The 24,353-nt window shown below is 46.8% G+C and overlaps 1 protein-coding gene across 14 annotated transcripts in view; it reads left to right on the top strand.

Moving 5' to 3' along the window:
• Positions 1-24,353, top strand: part of SCMH1 (Scm polycomb group protein homolog 1) — a 74,358-nt gene that overhangs the window by 4,583 nt on the left and 45,422 nt on the right. For 5 of the 14 annotated variants that reach the window (XM_072885418.1, XM_072885415.1, XM_072885417.1 and 2 more), the window contains exons 2-4: positions 12,426-12,487; positions 15,809-15,893; positions 18,632-18,700. In XM_072885418.1, coding sequence (XP_072741519.1) covers positions 15,869-15,893; positions 18,632-18,700 — 94 coding nt within the window. In that variant the 5' untranslated portion in view covers positions 12,426-12,487; positions 15,809-15,868. Of the gene's footprint in view, positions 1-6,271; positions 6,319-12,380; positions 12,488-13,691; positions 13,812-15,808; positions 15,894-16,048; positions 16,410-18,631; positions 18,701-24,353 lie in introns of those variants that run through there. The other 9 variants (XM_072885405.1, XM_072885409.1, XM_072885407.1 and 6 more) reach the window with 7 other exon arrangements.

Below are 24,353 nucleotides of genomic sequence, written 5' to 3'. Positions count from 1 at the left end.
CAAGCTTGTGCCTCTGAAATACATACGCCCCTCTCAATTTCTTGCTGAGAAGTTTTTTTGTATGTGTTGTAAGTCGAATTGTATTAGCACCAGTCAGAAGCCTTTTGGAGATACCTCCTTCCCAGCCGATGTGCTCCGAGTTACCCAACCTCAGATAGCTCTTATGTTTTCCAGACTGACACAGTGTGAACAGTCCAGAAACCTCCCTGTGGCTCGGTTTTGTTTTTAACAACGGAAACCACAGGAGTAGATGCCAGTGGAAATTTGTGAAGCTCCGTCTTTACCCATTGAGAAACATGTGATTCCTCCTCTCTCCTGGCCCTTCCAGCGTTGCACTGGACGCTGCGTCGGGTCCCTTCTCCTGGATACTGTGGTGAGGGAGTGGGTTTGGTTCACACATTGCTGGAGCTACATCTGCTGCGGTTTGCTTGGGTGTGCGGGGGGGTAGGCGCACCCTTCTGAGCTCCCCCAGGGTACTGCTGCTGTTTGGCTCCAGGGAAAGGTCTTTCCAGCAAGGAATTTGTGTCTGGGGGGAGCTGGAGGATGCTTGTGCTGTTGCTTTCAGTTTAGCATTGGCAAAGTGCTGTGCAATGTGAAAAGCCCAGCGTTGCTTTGGCCCGCAGCCGGTTTGCACTGAGCGAGCCGCGGTCTCTTCGGATGCTGTTTGCGATCGCCTTGCCCGCCGCCCGCCTGGAAGAGGCAGTGCTGCAATACCTCCCGTGAGCCAGAGCCCGGCACCGGCTTTTGTCCGCCCTGACCTCCCCTTGTGCGACGGCCGCACCTTATCCCCTGCTCCGGGGCCTCTCTTTCCCTTCCCTGTTTCGAGTAAGCCCCTGCCTCCTCCCACCGTGCTGGGCCCTCTCCGCCCGCCTTTGAAGCAGTGGGACGCGCGTCCAGCTGCGTCTCCGGCAAGCGCGGGGGGTGGCTTGTGTTCCCCCTCCGCTACCTCCTGGCTCTTGGCAGTGGGAGAGCCTCCCTGGGCCGCCTGCCAGAGGCTGCCTGCCCTCCCCGTGCCCCATACTGCCTGCAGCCCGCAGGCAGGCCGGCAGCTAGCGAGCAGAGCCCTTTAGGAAGCCTGGCTGGGCTGCACGCACGTTGTGGGGGGACGGGGACGAGCAGCACTTCTCCGAGGCAAGAACCTGGGCTTGTCTCTGGCTCCCGGCAACACGAAACGCCGTCCACACTGTGCTGTTTTGTGTCCCTGAATCCAGCCAGTCTGCAGAGGTGACTGCATTAGGGTGAGGTTGGCTCCCCAGGCTCGGGCTGAACACGCTGGGTGGACTCTGCAGTGTGTTCGGGCATCTCCTAGCAGGCACTGCCCTCCCTGCTGTCGCTGATGCAAAGAAGCCCTCTCCTCCGTGCTCCCTTCTGTTGCCGGAGCATGGCCTTTCCTGCCCAAGTGCATGTGTAAGGTAGGAGAAATTTCCACTGTACGCACATGGAGCATTATTTAAGTGAAGGTGCAGTGAGCAGGCAGAAGAGCTGATGAAGTCTGATGTGGACCAAGGAGGAAGTTGCACCAATTCCACTTTCTAAAAATAAGTCAAGCAAATGTTCCCGCAGCCCGGAGGCTGCCGCTCTCTATACGCTGAGTTTGTTTGCTTTTTTTTTTTTGTCTTGTTCCGGCAAATTTAAAAAAAAGATGCCGCAGTCCATCAAAATACTGCAGTGGTTGTGTGATCAGATAGAAGCTTATGAAGAAGGTCTTGGTTGTTTCAGTGTTTCTAGAAGTGACCTTGAAGGATTAGCTACACGTAGTGTTTCCTAGAGGTTTGTCTCGGCTGGTCTTAAAGATTTCCAATGATGGTGATTCAGACTTTCCTCGGCAAACTACTCCGGTGCCTGACTATTCGGATGATTAAGGAGCTTTGCTTGATTTCAGGCTGGTATTGCTGTACTTTAACCCCATCATTGTGACATTTCACCTTCTCTCTGGCAGGCTACCGAAGAGAAGAAAAATTCTGCAAATGTAAAAGCAATCATTTCTGTAGAGTTTGATCTTCCTTTCTACCTTTCCCTTCTGTGTTCAGAGAGCGTCTGCTGGCTCTCATGCACTGCTGTGTATTCAGTTACACGTGTGTGGCAGCCAGGAAGCCCTAGTCCCGACTCCTCGTGTTGTATTGGCCGTAACTAACAGTCCTTGATCTGTGCTGATGTCAGTGAAAATGTGGTGCTTGAGGTGACGTGTGTTTTATTAAAATTGTATATCATGAATTCCCCAGTTGTCTCATACTTCTATAGCAAAATGCACATCTCAAACATCTTACAGAGTTTTTGGTTAGTAATACATTTTATAAAAATCAACAAGATGACATTAGGAGTTACATTACTTCAAAACATGATATAGAGGTGCTGCTGATAAAACTGTTGCTGGGTAGGAAGGAGCAGAATATTGTTCTCTGTCATGGGGTGGGGTTTTGTCTCCTTTGCCTGTGGTTGAACATTTTATGAAATGTGCATTTGCTGTGGAACTTCACGATCTGCAGCTAATTTCCCATCCCTTCCCGTGCTACAACGGGTCTTCCTAATAGCTTCAAGGCATCATCATAACATTTCTTCATTTCAGTCATTGATAAAATTGTTACGATGCATTTCAGGGAGAGATCTACAGTTGAAATAGGCTGTGATTTTTTTTTTTTTTTCCCCAGAAAGGGGGGGAAAAAGGGATGAGGCACTCTCAAATTCTTTCCCAGGATGAGCGTTACTGCCTCGCAAAGCCTGGATGGGCTGGGGTGGACTCCTAGCGGTAAAGCAGTAACGATATTGAAGCTGTGTTGCATGAAGATTTCTGTAACACAGTTATCCTGCTTCCTTACTGTGTTTTTTAGCCACTAGTATCTGCTAATTGTTATCTCTGGGGCTCATATGTTTTCCTGGATTGCGTTTTTGTACTGGCAGCGTGTGACACTTCCTGCAGCCCCCACAAGGAGAGACTGCAGCAGCAAATGTCCGTGATGCCTTTACAGTGTCCCTGCCCTCTTACCTGCCCAGCTCCTGGACATTGTTGGCACTGTAGTTTTTAGTCTCATTATGTGTTAAACCTCATAATTTTAGTTCCATTTTGCTTCTGTAGAAGTCCTTGGTGAAACTTTTCACTATCACATGTACCTGGGGCACGTTCGTGTTGTCAGGCAGTTGTTTGAACACTTCTGGTGGCTGGATGTCTCCACAGTCTGATAAGAAATGCCCTTCTGTGTGTGCATACGCTAGCTCTCCAGACCTGCAAGACTGGTGAAAGGTACCTGGCAGGTGGAAAGCGATACTCCCTGCTTTTTGCTGGTAGCAAGCCCAGGGCGAGGCAGCCCTGAACCGGGAGCCTTGTAGCTGCATAATGCTGCGTTTGGGCTGGGCAGCGGTGTACTGACTGCAATTGCACAGTTCCAGCTCAGAGTTTCTGGTGTCTGGCGAGCTTGCGCCTGCCTGCAAAAAGACCGTGGACACATCCTTGTCATCAGCTCACATCCTGAGTTGTTAGTCAGACTCTTAAAGAAAATAACTCTTGAGGTAGTGCAGCATCATTAAAAAATGTTTTCAGGTGGGGGTGTCCATTAGAGTATCAACTGCGGATGGAAGATTGAAAACTCTGCTAATGTAGTGATGTGCTATCAGCCACCAAATGTTAGGATTGTTCTTAATTTACATCTGTGTTAGTAGTTCTTACTAGTTCAGTAACAGTGTAATGCATGGTTCCCATGTTGTTCCCTAGGTGGTGGAAGTTTACGTCTTTCAGGTTTTGGTGCTATTAGTATTTCTGTCCTTGTGTGCAGATTACTCAGTAAAATGCTTTTTTTTTTTCTGTAGCAGAATATCTGCTGTACCTCATGTTATGCACAGTTGACATGACATCATCCAGAAGATATTGGTGACAGATTGGCAACAGATATCAGCTCTAACCAGTGAGGCCACCACCTCGCTGCTCTCCTGGAGCCCTTGACTCTTACCACAAGGGAAATAAACGGTGACAGACAGCTGATCCTCCTGGCTTGTCACATGTGTCCAGAGGTGAAGTCCATGTTGTCATTCCTGCAGTCCCAAAATGGAGGTTTTTGGGTGGCTGCACAATGCCACGCATCCCCCAACATGGCAGGAAGTAGCGACTCGCTTGATGGTGAATTGCCTGCGCCCCAGACAGGGCAGGAGGAACTGATTCCACTTGGGCATTATCCAAGCCCCTGCACTGTAAATCTGGGCAGTCCCACTGTTGTTCCAGCATTACAGTGAGGCTGAGGGATGGCTTTGTTGTCTTGCCACGTTTTCCATCACTATGAGCTTTGCTCTCGTCTTGTGCGTTGCTGGCACAATTTCTAGTTGTGTATATGGCAGTATATCGTCAGCGTTACCCTCTGTGCCTGACCAGAGGACTCAGTCCGTTCTGGGTCTGTTCAGTTATTTCATATTGTTGTCAGCTGGAAAATCTGTAAATGCCCTGTGATATTTTATGGCTTTATAAGCTGTACAAAATGTCCAGCAGGTAGTTTAATGTCTAGCAGATACAGTCTATAAGAGTGCGTTTTTTTCATTAGCTCGTTGGCAGACACTGAACATACTTTTGTAGCTGCAGGATGGACTTTTGGTTGCTTGTGGTCATGGTTTTTTTTTTTAATATTGGCGTCTACCGTATGTACATGTTGTTGCCAAAGTAAGAGATTTCATAGTGTCTTGTACAGACAACAGTGGAGGGCCTCACAATATATTTTTTAGTTTTCCAAAATCTTGGCCCTTCAGGAATGTAAAACAGCCTAACAACTTTTTCTTTACATAATTAAAAGCAACCTGTTCAGGGTTTCTTGCAGGAACTGGCTAGTGATTTTTCCTTCCGGGGATTAATTCTCTTGAGATAACATTTCTGTGTACTGCTAGATTGCTCTTTCTTATTAAAATTTACAGAATTTTTGATGGGCACTTGTTAGAATTTCTTTGTATCCGGACTTTGCAGCCTGTGGAGGATATTTCACCTATTTCAGTAGATTTACAGTTTTGACTCCTGGGATTTTAGCTCCTGAAGTCACAGACGAGACCAGAGTTATACACGGGATAAAAATAGAAAGCAGTAATTAATACCCATCCTTGGTGAGCCTGGCTCTTCTAGTCTCTCTTGACATGTTGCACTGCTGCAATTTCCTTTCCTTTTCCTAAGAAATAGATGAATTAATATCTCTCTACATGAGCGAGAAAATAAAACAAAGGTGCTTGCTTCCTGCCCTGGCACACCATTCCCCTTGGGGTACAGTGAGTTTCTGTGAGCTCTCTTCTCCCGTGCAGCCCTGTTGCCTTGGCAGGCTGCGCTGGGCTGGAGGAGGCCGGGCAGCAGAAGTAATGGCACAGCCTCTCCCTTCGCCCTCCCGGACATCACTCCTTCCCTCCTGCAAGGTTCTATTTCATTTCCTCCAAGCAGCAGAGACTGACTCCTCTTCAGCTTTAGCAGGGGTAAATCTGGGTTTGTGTGGCTCTGCTCCATACCATGAGGGTTTGGATAATTTTTTTTTTCATTTCTTTTGCAGATGGGGCAAATCAGTAGGAACTTTTTATCTTCTGTCCCCAGTTTGTTCAAGAAGAAACAGCTGCTGGGACTGTTGGAGGGAAGAGCTTGACTCTGAATCTGGCTGTACTGCTTGGCAGGGGAGACCCTGAGTTTTGTCACTCTGAGGATATATATACTAAAGGGATCATCTTACCTTGTCTTCTCTGAGAAAACGGGTTCAGGAGGGCAGAGAGAGTTGTATTTGACAGGTCTGGGAAGGTTGGCTCTATGGATGTTGAGTCAGGGACAGGGTTTTGTATAGAGATCTATGAAGAATTCACCCTTGAGTGTGCCTTGAGTTGTGGGCCCCCCCAGTGCTGCTTGCCTGTAAGGACATGATTGTGTTGGTGCTCACGGGTTAAGAAATTCTTAACTCCAGAGAAGATCATTACTTTGTGCTGGATGAGGGAAGAGAGCACCTTACACACTCTAAGTAACATGCTTAGAGATTGCTTTGATACCATGTGAGGCTTAAGGATGAAAGTTTTCATCCTGTGTATTTTCCCAAGGGTTATTGCTAAGCATTCATTTTAATTGTTAGGATCCATTATAGAAGGAAAGCAGAAGACAGGAAAATGCAACTCTAGGTGTATGTAACCATCCTTGTCCCCCACATCTCTAGTATTTTAGCTCCTTAGAGAGTGGTGATTTCATCCCTTACCTTTTCTTCAGGGCTGGTTTGCTCTCACCTGCTCACTGAGCTCTCATCTCCCTTTCTGCAGGAAACACCTTGCCCTGTGTGTCTGTCCCTGGGGAGCATCCTTCTCCCTTGTGCTGGAGTGCTTGCAAGATCCAGGGTAATGTAAGGGATCGGGTCCTCTCCTTCCCCTCTCTTTCCAGGGCTTTCCTCATTTATATTTCTGTTGTGTCCCCTAATTACCATCCCTTTGGTTTTTTTATTTCCTCTCAAGCTGCCTTTTCCTGCTTATGGTCTCCTGAGGATGTTATGCTGAAACTTCATCAAACTTACATTACTAGAAATAGAAAATGCAAAAATCTTCTTTCAGGAATTCTCACATCCAGCTTGCAGCATTGTTGCAAAGTCTGTCGTGACATTTCCAATAGAGACACAACTCGAAGTCAGACCTTTCTTTCTGGATTGCCTCCTGTTTCCCCTTGCTAGGGACATGGGTATATATTGTCTTCCTGGAGTTAAGGTACATTCATTTCATCAATTAGTATTACAAATCATATATATATTCATCCACCTGATACTTCCTTCCCATATCTCCCATAAAGAGCTTAGTTTTTAATAAGATACAGTGCAGCAGAGAATAAGTATAAGGTTGACTAAACAGTTTTTTGTAGAATATATATGCTGGGTGCTGCACAGAGACCTATGAAGAGTTTACACATTGGGGCACATTTCTGGGGCCGCATACATCGTGTGTGTAACTGCCGTCTGGAAAAGCAGTCATGATTTACTGTGGGAGGGGTGCTGTATTAGCCTGTCATGTAGCTGGGAGAGAAGGTTGTGCCTCTTTTACAGGCTGGTGATGATATGGAAACCATGCACTGTTTTTTTAATGTACTCCTGTTTTAATTCTTATTTAAAGACTTTGAAACATCCTATTGTGTGCTTTAGTATGGAGTGACTTTGTAACCATCATGGGCAGAATCCCATTTCAAGGTCTTCTGTAAGCCATCTGCTTTCATTAATAGCTTTTGGATTTGGCATGTGGCTTAGTGCAGATTAAAATAGCCACATTGCTGCAAAACTTTCTTTGCCGCCTGCGTCAGTTTAGCCTTCCCTTTGAGCCTCCACAGGCAGGGTGCACCCTCACAGGAGAGGGTGCTCCGCATTGCACCCTGCTCGCAGTGCGTGCCCTGCAGCTTGTCCCTGGGTGATGAGGGATGTGTGACCCAGCACAGAGGCATGGTGGGGTGCACCATATCTCTGCACCTCTCCGTGCTCCTGGGATTGCTGTGAAAGGAAACCCGGGTATGTGCAAAACTGGCACGTGGCCTGGCTCCCTGCCATCAGGGTGTCGGGGTATGGTCAGAATACGCTGGGGTCAGGACTACAGAGTGCTGCACGTGTGATAAATTTTCTCCTCTGCTTCAAGGTGACCTCTGTGGGTTGGGTGTTGGGTACACTGGCATGCCACTCTAGATAGCTTTCACTGCTGTAGCCCAAGCCATTCCTCTTCTAAAGGCAGAAAACTAACTTTTGACTGTGAGTCCTGCTGACACCAAATAGTTGTAACACAGATGGTTCAGTGACAGAAACATCAGCCTAGGGCACACATATTCAATTCCTTGCTTTGGCATGTTCTTCCTATACAGCACTTGGTAAGTCCATCAGTCCCTTGTTTTTCTACATGTAAAAGGTGCCTCACCTGCCCAAAAAGTCATTGCTCTGTGTCGGTTTCTGTTACAGTGCATTTGGGAGAGCTCCACTGGAGCTTAACACCCAGAAACAGAGACCTGCTGCTTTTCCCAAAGCTCCTTCAGAACATTTATGGTGAGCCATGGTCTTGGTGGCCTCATTCACATTGGGATGTGGTACACGGGCATTGCTCACCCAAGGAGAAACAACTGCAATGCAAAGCCTGAAAGTCAGTTCAGCAGTAGGACCAGCAATGAAGGGATCTGCTAAAATAATTCCGGAGCATAATGAAGCTTCCTTAACCCCAACTGTAATGACAGGGGATTGGTTTTGTATGATTAGCTTAAGTCTATGCCACATCAGCCAGTCCTCATGGTGGGCCATTCCCTGTCTCCCTGGCAATGGAAGGCAGCCCAGGTCTTCGACCCAAGCCTTGAACACAGAACTGCCTTGGGGAGGAGCAACACAGGATCCTCTGCTTGATGTTTATCCCTGCCCATGGCAGGAGGATTGGAACTAGATGATCTTTAAGGTCCCTTCCAACCCAAACCATTCTATGATTCTATGTTGCCCTGCATGGGGACACTTTAGGTTTTGCACTATTTTTTCTATTTGTGTGAGGTTTTTTTAAGAAGCAAAGCAACACCAGTCTTAAAACAAGCAGTTCTGATTTTTCAATAGTGTGTGAATTTCTTACAGCAGTCCAGCCCCATCTCTCTGAAGAGGATTTGAAGGGCCAGAGTGCTCACTCCCATCGCTACAGAAATGGCAGACACGGAGCAGGCTGGCTTTAACTCCCAGCTCATCAGTAGAAAAGGCTGTACTGAGAAGATTCAACATGTTAAGGGCTTCCTCTTAGCAGACTCAAGCTAGACTATCTCACCTGGCTTTTTTTAAAGCCCTTTCCTCTCTCCATTTCTCTCGGTCTGGGTATCCTGTTCCTGGATTGTGCCAAATGTAGTTTTTATTGCAACCTCTTGAATCTTCGTGGAGAGCAAGGTCTACTTGAAGTGATACATGGCAAGATGTTTCTATTTTGAGCCAAGGCCCATGCTGGGGTTTTTTTGAGAGAGAAAGAAACCTTTATTGGAATCCTGCAAGGTTTTATTTCATTTCCTCCGCAGTCATGAGAGGTGGTAACTGCTGCAGCCTCCCTCACGGTGGTGAGTGATTCCTTCCAGTGGTCCCTGGTTTTTACCCTCATCCTGAGCTGTTGGCTTTCCCTTGAGCTCGACTCAGCAGTGTCTGATGATCCAGCTGTCATTTGCTAGGAGGTTGACCCATCTCCTCTCCCTTTTGAAAACCTTCAGGTTGGAGGGAAGTCATAAAGTTGATATTTTCATTGTAGAGACATGGTCTATCCAAGTTTTTTTACATGTTTTTGTCTCTCTTAAAATATGTTCTCCCCTGAGACTTGGCTCAGGGGCTAAGGAAGTGTGTTGCTCATGATCACATCTTTGAGACACCTCAGTGTCTTAACATCTTTCACAAGAATGTGTTTCTGAGGAGCCAGTCGTGAAGTCTGGAGTTTATCAGTCCACTTCTTACATGGTAGAAAGATAAAATTAGTTCCAGAGAGCGAGAGATGTTGGAAATGACACAAAATCCTTCTGGTAGAAAGAGGAGTAATGGTTTGCAGCCATCAGATATTTCAGATCACACAAGGGGATCAGTACTCCAGATGGAAATACCAACATTCATTGTTACACTGGTTTTTTTGAAAAATTTCCTAGTATGAATGTAAGGACCCTTGAGACCTAATGAGGAGAGTTGATTTCAGAGGTGCTGCAGCTTCATCAGCCTTTGTTCGGAGCTGCCAAAACGTGGCTTTGCACAGACAACGAGAAATAAAACTCCGGTCTTGTCCAGGAGGACGGTAACAGGGAGGTGGAAGGAAATAAACCTGTTGGTCAAGATAAATTCTGATTCACCTCTTCAAACTTTGCAGCTACTTGCTCTTGCAAGTTTCCTTCAGGTCTCACGTAAGCATTTGTTTGTCATTTCGTTTTAGTACTCCTTGTTGGTTGTGGCTGGCTCTGAGGAGGCTGGTGTTCAGCGTGGTGCTGGGAGCTGTCTGCTGGTCATTGGCTCCTACCCAGAAGAGGGGTCAGTCAGCTGGCTCACCAGAGCACACTTTGAGGGGGAAACCCATGATTTTAGACCAGCAAAAGTTATGGTGTCCGCAGGTCAGGCAGAAGTCTGAGGAGCTAAGCCCAGTGTGAAAACCAAAAGAGGTAAGAAGTGTTTCAAATCACATGCTGGCAGTCCTCAAATTTCTCAAGTAGGCTGAAAGTGCCTTTGTTTCTCCACCATAGAAATTAAAAATGGCAAAAAAAGATGTTAAATGAGCAGGCTGAGGTGGTTGTATGCATCTGCTCATCATGTCTCTGTGCCTGGTTTTCTGATCGGGTCAGGTTGCAACTGTACACTCCTGCGTAACCCATGGTGCACATATGGGCTTCCAGAATGGTGCTGAAACTGGCCCCAGCACAGCCTGAGCCTCCAGCTGGGAAGCTGGAATGGCAGCACTGCCGCCACCCTTGACGGGCAGGAAGGGATAATGCTGCCCTTGCATTTCCCGAGGGAATTTGTAAGGGATAGCTCTTTATTATTGGAAACATTGGTAGTGTTTGATGGAAAGATACCTGTGAAGAAAAGCTCAGTTGAAGCAGAGGTTACGTGGAAGGGATTTTTACTAGCTGGACTGGCCATGGTGCTCACAACCCATGCTTTTGTGGGGAAAAAAATCAATGACTGCAGGCATTTTACATTATGAGAAAGCATCAGGATTCTCTTGTCGCTGTCCCATGGGATTTTCAAGAAGCGTCATTCTCACAGTCCTCTGGCAATATGCAGAGTTTTCTTTTTTTTTTTCACGATCCTAATCTGTGGGGTATGTATCCGACCTAATAAAACCATTTTTCAGCTTCACTGTTGGTAGTTTTCTTCCTCTTCTTTCTGAAAACATCTTGCCTGCTGGCAACTGCATTGTCCAAAGAGGTTTGAAGCTTGGCACGCTGTCAACAAAACTTCAGTTACCCTTTCAATCAAGCATGGTAGTGCTGTGAACTGACTTGGCCTCCATCCCAAGGTTCACCATAATCTTCCTCATATAATAGGAAGTCCAAACAACCCCAGGAAATAATTCAGATGCGATTGGTGCCTTTAGTGGAATAAAGAAGGGCCTAGAAGAGACATTAAGAACCTCAGCTTTAACTCTTTTCATAATTATGCACTCTGAAGGAGTGGAGGCTTTGTAGATAAAGAGATTACATGCATCTTACGAGGTCTGTATAGCTGTGACAGTATCTTCCACCCACATTTTCTCACTTCACGTTTTAGTGACATTGCAGTTGCAACATTTAGTGGAAGAGTATTGCAGAGCAGGCTACCCTATAACCCTGAAGGTCCCTTCCAATCTGGCACAGGTAAATTGCATCATTCTTCCCTTAGGGATGATAAGGATGAGCTTTTGGAAGAGCCTGTTGGTAAGAGCAGTGGGGGGGAGAACTTAATTAGATTAAGATGCATTTCGGTGATGTTTGTGCTGAGGGTTGTGCAGTGTGGCTTCCGGAGAGCGGCAGCCTGAGCTGGGGATGCCCTGGGATGCTCTTCCCAGCCCTGGCTGCCTCTGTGCTGCCTTTATTTTTTGAACAAGAAAAAGGAAAATACATCCGTGGTGTAAATCTCAGTGTAAACCAATGCAGGGGGTCACTGGGGTGCTAACAAAATTGCATCTCAAGCTGGTGTCCTGCCTCTGGCCGTGACCTGGTGCCGGCAGCCTGGCAGGAAGGCAAGTGCTCGGCTTTTCCTTGCCAAAATGCAGCAGCTAACGCGGTAATGTGGTGGGCAGGATTCGGCTGGCCACCCCACCTTTCAGTCAGCTTTTGCTTGAGGTGCGAGTACCAATGGCCTGTGCGTTTCAGACTTTGATATAGTTATAAATGCTGTTTTGCTTTTGAATGTCTTTGTCCTTTTTTAGTGTTACTTGTTTACTTGTCTTGATAACATCCTCCACGAGGAAGTTGCATGTCTGCTAGTTTCCAATAAACAAAATTTCCTTCTCCCTGTTATATACTTGGGTTTTTTTAGTTTGCCCTGCTGCACTGTGGAAGGGATAATTTGGAGTCCCCAGTTCACTCCCTTCATGCTATTCATTATTTTATATGGCTCTCCTGTGGTCTGTCTCCTTTTTATTACTAACCAGGTCTAGTGTTTTAAATCCTTCTTTGTGTGATAGTTTCATTTTACAAAAGCTGAACTAGTTTGTATCAACTCAGTTGATGCGATCTTGCTCATATCAAAGGTGTTTAACAGCTGCGGTCCTGTGTACTCGTTGCAAGCTGAACTTAAATTATATCAAGTTCTGCACTGCTTTGCTATGGCAAGTGGGAATGTTTGTTGCAGCTGTCTTCAGATTTAAATTTGGATGTTTTAAATGAATTAAATATGAACATGAATAATGCAACTGGTAACCTAGCCTTTCTGCAATTAAACGCAAACTTTCTCATTTTGTCTCTATGCTTTCAGGTTTTGATATGCCGCAGTATTTGTACTGACTTTGCTGTCTTGTAGGAATGATGGGGAACTAGAGCCCATGACAGTTCAGTGGAGCCGTTGGCAGTTTTGATATCTCGGTGAGTGGAAGTTGTTTGAAACTGTGGGAAAGGCACTTTATCTGCTACAAAAGGCAGCAAATCAGGTGGCCTTTTTAGATTTTAAGGTAGCATCCTGCTGAAATGAATTTGCACATTGATCTGTCCTTTCACGGTATAGATTCTGGAAACCAACACCACGTAAAACTCTGGTCTGTGCTTGCAAGATTATCTTGATATGCACAAGCATGAGAAACACAGCTTTTGATAAAGAGGGGAGTTTTAACTCTGGTATGCAGCTTTGTACAAGTGTCAGGTTCTGGAGATGGAGTATTGCAGCATGTGCTGGGCTATGTAAATCTCGAATGCTTTATTTGATGCAAAAGTAAGATTGTTTCCTTTGTGTCATTGACCCAGCCAACAAGTTCTCATCAGGGGCATGTTTGTGTCTAAAGTCATTCAGGAAGATCCATCTGTGTGGATAGCCCATTTTTCCGTCTTGGATACCAAACTGTACCTTCTACTATTTATTACTTTAAGATTTATTTTTTTTTAGTCTTCAGTCCCTGAACTGATGCACACATCCATAAGGACCACATACATCCGTACTGTGTTTCTCCCTGTCCTGCAGTGCCTGTTAGCTTGCCTGTTCTGCCATTCACTTTCTTCTCTCTAGACTGAAGTCTGTCTTCTTCGCTGTGGTGTTTCAGGCTTACTAAAGCCTATAGGGCTTGCCTTCCAATCAGTTGTCAGGGAAATAAAATCATAGGGGTTGGAAGGAACTTGTGGAGGTTGTCTGGTCCAGCCCCACACGCAGAGCTGGGCTGGCTTTGAAGTCAGACTCAGCTTCAAGGTTAGATCAGGCTGCTCAGGGTGGTAGCTGGTGACGCTTGGAGTATCTCCAAGGGTGGAGATTTTACAGCTTCTCTGGGCAACTACAGAATGAAATTACAGCCAGTGGGAATTGCCAATTCCCAAACCCTATGTTAGTAAAGCCCACTTTATACCAGTTTCAGGAGGGCTGGGGTACGCAGGCTGTGTCTCTGCGGCTGAAGGGGAGCGGGCAGGGACTGATCCCTGTCCCTGGGATGTAGTGAGGCTGGTGGCTTGCATCTGTGCTGCGCAGGACTAGGTGCCGCTGGGGCAGGCAGGCTGAAGCCGTGCATCATGGAGTTTGGTTCTGGCTCTTCTCTGGGTGTTTTGTGGCCCTGAAGCACACTAATTACTTTGCATATTTCTTTTTCAGTTTTGGGTAATGATTTTGCAGGATGAAACCACGCGTTGCTGTCCTGTGGTGTGAGAACGTACGGGGAAGCTGGATGGTGCAAAGCCACGGTGGAGGACCGCGAAGGGTGGCAGGAGTCAGGCAGGGGCCATCTCATTTGGACAGTTTCTTGGAAGCATGTTTTGGAGCGCGCTGTCCCCAGGCTGGGACCCGCATGGCTCTCAGCAGACTAAGTCTTCTTCTTTGGGGAAGAGTCACCCTTTTTTTTTTTTTTTTTTTTTTTTTAATAGGAGTAACATTTACAATGTCTCATTCTCTTCCATGACGCGATCTTGCTGGGAGCCCACTACAGCTTTGGCTGAGGGACACCGGCAGTCATCTGTGTGCTTTACAAGTAGTTAGGGTTACTCCCATTGCCGTCTGCACAAGGACGGGGGGTGCAGTAGTCTCACCTCTCTTCCTGAGCTGCAGCCTTCCACAAATCGTATCTGAGCATCTCATACATGGTCATGAGTTTTTCCCCCAAATACTTCTGCAGGGAAGAGTTACACATCCCTGCCAGGTAGGGCTCTGAAGCGCTCAGGCTGAAGCAGCTTTTCAAAAGTCGTCTGAGTGGCACAGGAACGCCCGTCCCGTGTCAAACGTGTGAGATTTATGATTAGCGTTTAGGTACTTCAGAAAGTCCCGTGTCCGGGGGAGCCGAGCAGACAGCAGAGGTGCAGAGCCAGAGATGGTGAACGCTTGTCTGGTGCCTTTATATAACACCTTTCACCCTGGGTTTTATGGCTGGGGGACTTTTCCTACCATGACTGCTAGCTTTTAATAAAAATGCCTGAAGAAAATTATGAAAAGAAGCATTAAAAGTTGTAAATAAGCTTTCACATGTAGATTACCTTCCGCTATTGAAAGGAAAAGAAACTTTACTCCTTTCACAAGTATGCACAAACACACATGCTATTTATGAGAGAGGCAATAAGAGACTACTGTGTACCTTTTGATTTGGACTAAAAAACTAGTTTCTTTTTCCTTTAGTATTTAATATTCCTTTAGTATTTTCCTTCTCAGAGTATTGCTCAATGTTGTGAGCATTGCATGTAAAGGCAGTAATTTGTAGCACATATATAGAAAATTAAACTCTTCATTTCTCTTAGGTTTGGAAAAAGCCTGGTTTTTGAAAATCAAAACTTCTCGCCAAGTTGGATCTGTAAATAACCCTTTAAGAAGAAACTCAGCATTGCGTCCTGGGACGGCTTCCTCTTACGTCCTCCAGCCTGACTGCCCCACTGTGAACAAAATGGAGTTATATTGACACAATTAATCTTTCATTAGTTAGTGTAGTGTCAAAACATGCTTTTACTAGCTTTCCTAAGGGCTTGTTTCCAGCGCAGCCATTCATTTAGATATTTTCTGTCAGGTCTTGGCAAGGCTCAGTGCATACAGGAGGCACTGCCCTGCGAGACTGGCTGTGCAGGAGCACTGGTCTCTGTGTACGTGTCCGGCACGCATCTCCCAAGAGCTCTGATTTTCAGTAACGTTTGCTTATAACAAGAATGCAAATGCTTTCTCTTTTTTGGGGACAGTCCAGCCAGTTTTCCTCCAACCAGGAAAAAAAAATGCAGCGCAACTTGGACATTTGTTGCAGTACTAATAGCAAAAATATTTCCTGGGTCATTGTCCAATTTCTCATCTTTATTACCCAGAACTGCTGCGAGCAATTTGAATTGCAAGTGGCGAGCTGGGGATTGCGGTGCTGCTTTGCCAGAGTTAATGTTATGTTTCCATGTGTTTTCTTTCATAAATTTCAGCTCTGCCTCCCTTTGTTAGTGAGCAAGAGCAGCCCCTCCTTCCATGCACACACTCGGGACCCGCTGTAGAGTTAGCACAGAGACTGGCATATGCTCCTCTCACTTATTTATGCCACTCCTGCTGCCATAAATTTGAAGTTGTCCACATATTGGAGAAAGACTTGTAGTTGCAGGGGGGTTGAAATGAATTGTCTGTGTTCAGTAGGAGATGTTCTGTGCAACCCAGGGTGAAAGAGCATCTATTTTCTCCCTGCTGTGTGATTAGTTAATGTTGCAGATGACTGGGTGCTCCAGAATGGGGGAATTTTCTCATGTTTATTTCTTTTGTCCTAGACATCTTCAGTTATCTAAAAGCAAGCCAGTCCCGGGATAAGGACAGCAGCAGGTGATATAATGCGGAAACCAGGCCCTCAAAAAGGTGAGCAGTGATGCTTGGTACAGCCAAAGGCCCGGTAGCGAGCTGGTGCAGACCGAAGGAATGAGCGCAGTGCATCGGGAGGCTGTCGATGGGGCGGGAGTGTGGGGGGCACGCTGGTTGCACGCTCAAAATGGAGTCATTCGTTTCTCCGGCAGCATGCAGAGAAGGCTTCATCAACCCACCGCCAAGACAGGCAGAGGAAGCGTCCCTCGCCGGGTGCACCCTTGCAGCTTGTGGGGCACAGTGTCAGGCGGCAAGGGTGCTCTGCGGTGCCCGCAGCACGCACCATCTGCTAGTCCTCCCAGCATGAGGCAAACTGCTTCTCCGCTGGCACAAGCCTTCCCCTTCTAATGAGGCGTGAAACCAAAGACCAGCCTACCTTGTGGAGATGAAATCTGTTACGGACGCTTACCTCTCGCCGCCTGAGTCTCTTGTCCCGTTACATGCAGCGGCAGCCATGGTGCTCAGGGTGACCGCACACATGCCACCCGTGTCCTGCTTGCCCCAACAAAAAGGGTAAAGTCAAGCAGGCTGCCTGCAGCTGAGCTGCTCGGACGTCTTGTGCTTAACAAAAATATTGATTTCCTTTAGTGTTGTGCCATGCATGTGCGTTTGACTGGAGTGATCTCATCACATGCGCTTCGGAGGTTGGGGGAAGGGAGAAGCATAGAGGATGGAGCATCCTCCGCAGTTCTTTGTTCACATCTGCTACACGCTCGCAAGGTTTATTGCAGGAGATTTCTATGCTCAATTTCTCTCATCCGTTTATTTTTTTTAAATGTCTCCTTTGCTTCTCTGGTGGTTCATCTTACAGAAGCATTATCCTCTTCCTAACACTGCTTGTCCTTTAATGAAGTGAAAATAAATGAAGGAAAGCAGGGAATGGGGAGAGCCTGCTGCGAGGCAGCTGGAGGGCTTGGTAATAAAAGAGGCAGGTTGATTAGTCAGCAGTGTGGCTGCGGACTGGGCTGGCTGAATTTAGCCTCGCACACAGCTTGTCCTCTCTGCCTCGTGGAGCAGGGTGCCTCCAGCCAGCGCGGCTGTGTGACCTGTGCTGTGAATGCCGTGCCGTAGGCTGCAGAAGCAACACCTGCATCGTGCACACGTGGGTTTCTTGTCCTACTTACCTGCTTTTTTAATAATGCATTGAACTTTTTCCTTTTTCTTTATTTGCCTGCAGAAATTCTTGCATTTCTTTCCCTCTCTGCTGCTTTTGCAGCCTGCTTAATGAGGATTTTTGCATGTTAAAGGTTAAGAATAAAATGTAACTTCACCTGCAGAGTATGTCGGGAGGCTACTTTGAGTGCACGGATGCTATTAGAGAGCTATCCTGCAACAGAGAGGAGCGTTACCCATCCTGGGGGGCTTTTTTGCTTCTGACTTAAATACTTTGTGTCCTTTATTCTTGCTTTCTTAAGGAGATGGCAGAATACTGTCCTTCATGGGAATACATTTATAGGACGGGTGCCCTCCCAGCTTTTTCATTCGTGTCTCTCCAAGGAGGCTCTTTGTCTGGTCCATGTCTAGCAATGCTGTGGCCACACTCCATATGTCCCTTATGTTCATTTAAGGGATAAAACCTACATGCCGTCCTCCTGTCCATTGTATTGAAGAGAACATGTCAGGAAGGGAAGACTGCAAAAATAATGGTCCAAAAGCAATTTCAGACGTCTTAGGACCCACCAGGCCACTCTAGCAGCAGCTCATGGCCTGCCTCTTTCAGCTACTTGTCAGGAGATTTCAAAACTTTTCCTGCTTTCTTTTTTGTTCTTTTCACAAGGAACTGCTTTTTCTGGGGGTAAGGTACGTTTCGTAGAGTGCTACCAAATTGTTGTTTATAATAGTCCTAAAAATGCTTTGTAAAATAAATGAGCTGGACTGCAGTAGCACTCCCAGGGTGCGTCAGTCAGGCAGCAGTGGGTGGAGGAGCTCGCTCAGGGCCGGCTCTGCAGTGGCACGCTGATCTGCATCCCTCCGTTGGGCTGGAGGCTGCTGGAGGCAGGGATGGGCATCCCCTGCTTCTTGCTCTATCACTTTCCAGAGCTGTCTTGGGAACTTTATTTTTTTGCAACTTGCAACAATTTTTTTGCAAGGCCCAAAGCTGTCAGGAGCAAAGACAACTCAGATAACATGTTCTTCAGAGCTGGTGCTCCTTTGCTGTGCTCTCCTACAAGCTGCGCAGGACACACAGTGGTAACACAGTGTTGTGCGTGGGAAGGGCAGTTGTGCAGACTTTGGGAGAAGTCCTCTCCCCATCACCAGAGAGGGGCAAGGCTGTTTGTGTGAGTAAGGCTGGCTGCCATAACCTGGAGTTGATAAACAAGGAGTGATTCAGGCTCCACTTCTTGGCGTACAAGATCCATGTGAACCATTTTTAGTGGCTTTCGCATTTGTTCCTTCCAAGCCTTGCCACCTCTTCACGTAGTTAAAATGATGAAGCTTTAGCATATTGCTGCTTTTTACATTATTGCTTGCCGTTGTGGGAGAACCGTAGTTGGTGAGGACTAGGCAGACACTATGATGCAAATGCAGATGTCTTGTGTCAGGTCTTCTCTTGAGCTGTGCGGACGAAGGGAGCACACCCCATAGATTTAGGCAAATCATCCATGTTACCTGGGGTCGTGACAAGGAATTCGCTCCTCTCCTCTGAGGTGCCTGTAAAGCAGGTGACGTGAGCAAGATAATAGTGCATTAGCCGGCTTCCTTCACTGACACAAATTCTTTATTTCTTGTCTCAGCCATAGACTGGAAAGATGGTAAAAAGCACAAGTACGGCCGCCCATCAGAGTCTCCCTCCCAGTACCAAGGTAAGAGAGCACCCTTCTCCCATTTGTTTGGGGTTTTTTTTTTCCCTAAAAGCTTTTTGAGTTGCTTGAATGTGGGAAACTGCAGCATGCCAATTAGTTTACGGATAAAAACTACTTTTGGACAGTCCTTGTGTGTTTAATTCTGACCACAGTAAAAAATGACTGAGAAGACACCAGGGTAAGCATACAGCTGAGCCAGCTCATTTTTAAATCAGGCAGCATGGAGCAGATCTGCTTCTTACTGCCCAGCCGTGAGTGCCAAGGGGTGACTGCCCACATTTTCACATGCGTCCTGGGCATAAGGAGCCTCTTACTCGTCCATGAGCTCCTCTTCCACGTTCACAGCAGCGGCTAGCCCAGTCCTCATTGCTGTAGGAGAGACATGGTATGACCTGCACTCCCTCTTCCCCAGCGGCAGGAATTTGGCCCTTGCCCCAGCAGAGGCCATGCCGGCTGGCTCAACGGAGCACAGGGCAAGGGCTGGCAGTAGCAGCACAGGAGTCGGTCGCTTCTCGCTCCCTTTGGAGATGAGATGTCCTGTGCTTGGGCAGGGCGGGCTGTGGCCCTGTGCACGGCGCCTGCAGGTTGAGTTCATAAAATTGGCAGCTCCTGGTGTCTCTTAGGGGGGATATGCAGGTGACTTCCAACTTTAGGAAGTTTATGTAAGGCTTGAAGAATTTAGTAAAAGATTTTAGGGCCCATACTTTACTTATAGAGTATAATGATGTCCTTATTTCCTTATATTCCCCATGTCCCTATATTAAGGTGATGTCCATACTTCCCACCAAGTACAGAGTGAGAAGAAACTAAACGATTGCCTGAGTTAAGCCATTTCTAACAGGAAACACGTTTGCCTTCGTGAAAGGCTCACTTGTGTTTCTTAGAGCCCCTGGGAGAGCTGAAGTGGCTGCTGTGCTTTACAGGCTTGGTTATCCTGTGCCCCGAGGTGAGACTCAGGGTGGTGGTTCTCAGGCACCTTGGACTGTGGGCCACCATCAGCCCTCGCCATTCTCTCTTTGGGCATCTCGTCTGTCCTTGTCTACCCTTATACTGAAGTACTGTGGATCATGGTTTGGGAAGGCCCTTCTCCAAGGGGAGGAAGTTTATTAGCACCTCCAATAAAGTCCTGGGTCCTCTGTCACCCCATGCTGAGCTCCACATGACATTATGGGGCACTGTCACAGCTCACATGGCCTGTGTATAGTCTGCCTTCGGGGTATTGAGGGCTCCATTGCAGTTTCCCCTCTGCTCCATACGCTGCACAGTTTGCGGATGTCAGAGGACTGGCTGTTGTTCAGTGGCAATGCCAACCTGAAATGAAGCTTTCTGTGAAATTCAGAGGCATGCTTTCTCATCGGCGCTCATGGTAACCCAGCATACCATCCTCCACACCTCACTGCATCCCAGGGCTTGCTGGCCTAGGGAGGAAACTCTGCAGATATGCTGATGTGCATGTGTCTGCTCAGCAAGCACATGGTGTAGCAGCGGGGATTGGGGATCGCCTCCCTGCAAGAAAGTCTGAGCAGCTCATCACTGTCCGAAGCTCGGGTACGCAGCGAGGGGGGTGAAACTGCAGCAGCTTTCTGGCACAGAGCACCCTGTAGTCCAGGCTGAAAGGATTTCTGCTCAAAGCTAATACTGAATTGGGACACCTCTGAGAAGAAACAAAGCAGACAGCGTTGTGGTATTTGAAACCTATTAGTTTTGGCTTGCACATTCTCACGTTTCTTCTGAGCAAGGCAGTGAGTAAGCGGGATCTTGTTATCAGTTGTAGCTGTTACCAATGGAGAATGTGCAGCTGGATTGATGGCTGAGCAAAGCACCTGGAAATTATAACGGGTAGGACGTGCAGGAGCTCTGCCATCGCGGTGGGAGAGCTGACCCCTTGGGAGGCTGCACCCAGATGTCGGGGAAGGCCACCGTGGCCCTTGGATCTGCAAGCAGAGACGATACTCTGCTAATTTTCGTACCGAGTTGGCTCAAACTGTGCTGCTTTCATGTGCTGCCTTGATGCTCGTTAGCAGACACACATATGGACTGCAGACTTTAATGGGATGCCTTGATCTGGGTAGGGCACGTTCTCCTTCACAGCTGTGACCTGAAACGCACATGTATCGTTTCACTTGGATTGATGACCCCTCGGGAGCTGAAATGCTAATGGAGCCCAAACCAGGCTTCGGTTAAAGATATAAACAGAAACTCTGTCTTCATTTAAATTCTGGGCAAAAGATCAACATTAAATGCAACATGATTAGAATCCAAACACAAGGGTGCAGAGTTGCATTGTTCACAACTACTGTAGTTTGACCCCTTGGGTATGTGGAGTGTTTTGTTTGTAGTAAATATTTTTGGAGGTTAAGACATCAGAGCCCAAATCTGACACTCTGCCTGCAAGTAATATCTCCCTTTGGCACAAGTGCAGGGTAAGGAGCTTTCCAAAGGCAAGCAAAAGTGATAGGCAGTCACCCTTAGTAGGCATTTTCACAGCTGAGTTACAGGGAGTCATATAGGTTTACAATCCTTGGCTTTTGTTTAGCTCATAGATGTAATTACAAAAACGTGGTGTTTCTCATTAAATGTCCCTCTCTCGTTTCTTCCTGTAAAGAAGATCAGATGTATGTTATACAGAGGAACACGGTCCGTTCGAACGATGATCCTTCCAGTCTGCGGGAGTATGGTGTGCTCTGCAAGGGAGGTGGAGGGATGAAAGGCAAGGCAGAGACCAGGCAAAATAGAGGGTGATTTTAGGTCTTGTAGGGTATTTTGCATATTGTACTGGAAGCTGGGGGCAGCAGTGGAGCGAGCGTTCCCCTTCGCTTTTCAGGGTGAGAGAGAGTATTTCAGTCCCTACAGTCAGCTCTCTCATTGGACACTCCTACTCCATCACCAGTAAAAGGGACACTTTAGGACCGGCTGAAGTGCTGGTTTTTCATGAAGCAAAGTGATTCACTGGGAATTGGAGAAAAGCCAACGGGTTTTTTGACCAACACTCAGAAAACATTCTCCAGCATTACCTGCCCAGGCCAGATAAGAAACAAGTATTTTGCAGACTAAAACATCCTGTCCCTCTACAGTAAGGCATCCAATTTATTAATATGAATAAGAATATTGAGAGAATATAAAATACAAGATAGTCGGTCTGTGCTAACGAGAAAGCCAAGCAAGATATTCTCAATGTTCCCCTCTGGCCTTGTAACCTCTGTACTCAGCAAGCCTGTAAAATGGCATCAGCCGGCACCCGGCAGCTTTTGCATCCTGGCCGACAGCATGCCTGGTGTGGAGGCTGCAGAGCAGATCTGTTTGGAGCTGAGCGTTGGAAGTGAGTGGGGATCAGTATGGCAAGCAGGATTTGGCTATGGTCCAGAGGAGCTAAGGTTGAGAGGGCCAAGTGTGATGTATCCATCTTCAACCATACGCACTCTTTCTGAAGTACAGAGCTCAGGGCTTGTTCTCTGCACCTCGATTAAAAAAGCCTTAAGTGCCTCCTGTTTTTTTCTGTTTTATTGGCAGCTCTCCCTTTGTAGTAAAAAAATCCTAACTTTTGTGTTAATGCCATTTGCTTCTGGTTCTTCCTGCAGTTTTTAGGTTGAAGCTGATCGTATTTGGTTGAGTTTAAGTGTACTTTGAAATTCCTGCTTGCAAAACATTGTATCATGAGCTAAATACTATTACGGAATTCATTTAAAACCATTCCCTACATTCTGTGCAGGGCTTCCTCTTGCACTAAGGCAACGGTAGCAGCCTCCAATTTCAGTATGCACTTTCTGTCCTGGTTTGAGAATAATCCTGAAAAAGAAGTGCAGTCCTTAATTGTGCTTGTCATGCCATCTTTATGTAAAGAAATGGCTGATAGTGAACAGAGAAGGAAGGAAAGCTTAACTGCTCTATCGGGTCTGCCTTTTCTGAGAGTTTAGAGAAGTCTTTCTGCTGCTCCTGCTTTTCTTTGCAAAATAAGTCACCAGAACCGTGAGTCGTAAGTAGCTGCAGTCCTAGTGTTGTGTGTCTTCATATGGTGGTTGGGTCCCAACAGGCTCTAGAATTAATCTCAAATAAGTTCCATGTCCAAACACTATTTTTAGAGGCATGCAGCTGTCTCAGAAATTTACTGCTCCTGCTGGGATTGTGCAGCATTGATCTTGACTGTGGCGTGAGCTGCTGCAGGGAGCAGAACGGCCTCACTTGGTTCGGAGTGAGTGAAAAGTGGAAGGATTAAAACCATGACTACTTTTAATAGCGAGGTATTGAAACCAGCTGAGAGGAGGGTAGGTTTGTTTTTTAAAATAAAATTGTCAAGCGCAGCTGATCCTTTTCAAGATGCTTGCTCAGGCCCTGGAGCTGAGGCTCGCACTCCTCATGCCGGTGCTGTCACCACAGGCATCCTCTGCGCTCCATGGACAAGGGCCTCTGAAGGGCCACCCCAGTCTGAGATGAGCCCTGATCAACAGTCAGAGTTACGGGGTGGGATGCAGCAAGGCATTGCCATGCCTGGGTTTGCTTTGGCTGGGTATTTATTACACATTATTCACACAAAGAGTTTCATTGACGTAACCGAGTGTAAAATCGTATCTTCAATTAAAACAAAAGAATTTTGGTTTTGTGAGAGCATCATTGCAGTGAATCACTGAATTTCTTCATTCACCTTGGTGTGAGACTGTTGGCTGAAAGGAAAATGCGTGCCAATGGATGGAAATGCATACTCTGAGGAATGGAGAGCTGCTGTCAAGAGTCTGTAAACAGAAATATATTCAGCCAGTGTGGCAGCGAAACTGTATTTTTTTTCTGTTCATTTCCACTGTATTTAATAGTGTGCTAGTCATCTGCATGGGAGGTGGCAAGAAAGCAGCATTTCTTTTATTTATTTGAAGCTGGTAGATTATCAAGCCCTTAAGGCTTCTCTGTGCATGTCAAGCCGAACTAAAGTAATGTGTGCTGACCTTAATGCCTGAATTTTTAGAGGTGTGGTGTGCACTGCAGTAGCTAAAATGGCTCTTAATGTAGCTTTTGTTTTGAAAATAGACTGATTAAAAACTTGATGTGAATAGGGGAAGCGGTAGCTGACTCTTTAATTGTGCTGCCACCAATCCTCTTGAAATGACTTGAAAACAGTGGTCTCCCGGGAGCCATTCTGATGAATACAAGCTAATGTCATGCTGGAAGGATCCTTTCCCAGCTGTTCAGTTTAAATGGCAAAAGTCATGATTTGCTTGGATCACAGGAGCTTTTAATTCCTCATTTAATAACAGGTTTCCCTGGATGGCATATTGCTTTTGCCCTTCCTGCTGTAGATGGGAAAGGTGCAGGGAAGGATAAAATGCGCTTTCCCCAGCAGCAGCACTCAGTGGAAGGGGCTTTGGCGTTGGGTATGAGCCGCTCTGTTCAGTAAATCCCTGTTTGGAGGATCCCTGCTTCCATCCTGCCCAAGCTATGGACTCCGTGTCCACTTCAGGAAATTAATTGCTGACCTGTCCACTAATTGCTGGGGACGGGCTGATACCTGTTCCCAGCTGCTGGCTTGCAGGGTAGGCTGTGTGGATGCTGGACCGAGAGAACCGTAAAGTCAGCACAGTGCCAAGTTTCCTGTTGATCTGGACTGCTTGTAGCCTGCAGTGACTGTTCTTAATCCCCAGACTGAGCAATGTGTTTAACGAATTAT

This window comes from Ciconia boyciana, chromosome 21, assembly GCF_034638445.1.
Source record: "Ciconia boyciana chromosome 21, ASM3463844v1, whole genome shotgun sequence".
Taxonomy (NCBI): domain Eukaryota; kingdom Metazoa; phylum Chordata; class Aves; order Ciconiiformes; family Ciconiidae; genus Ciconia; species Ciconia boyciana.
The sequence above is the reverse complement of the archived record's forward strand: the minus strand, read 5'-3'. Positions and strand labels throughout refer to the sequence as shown.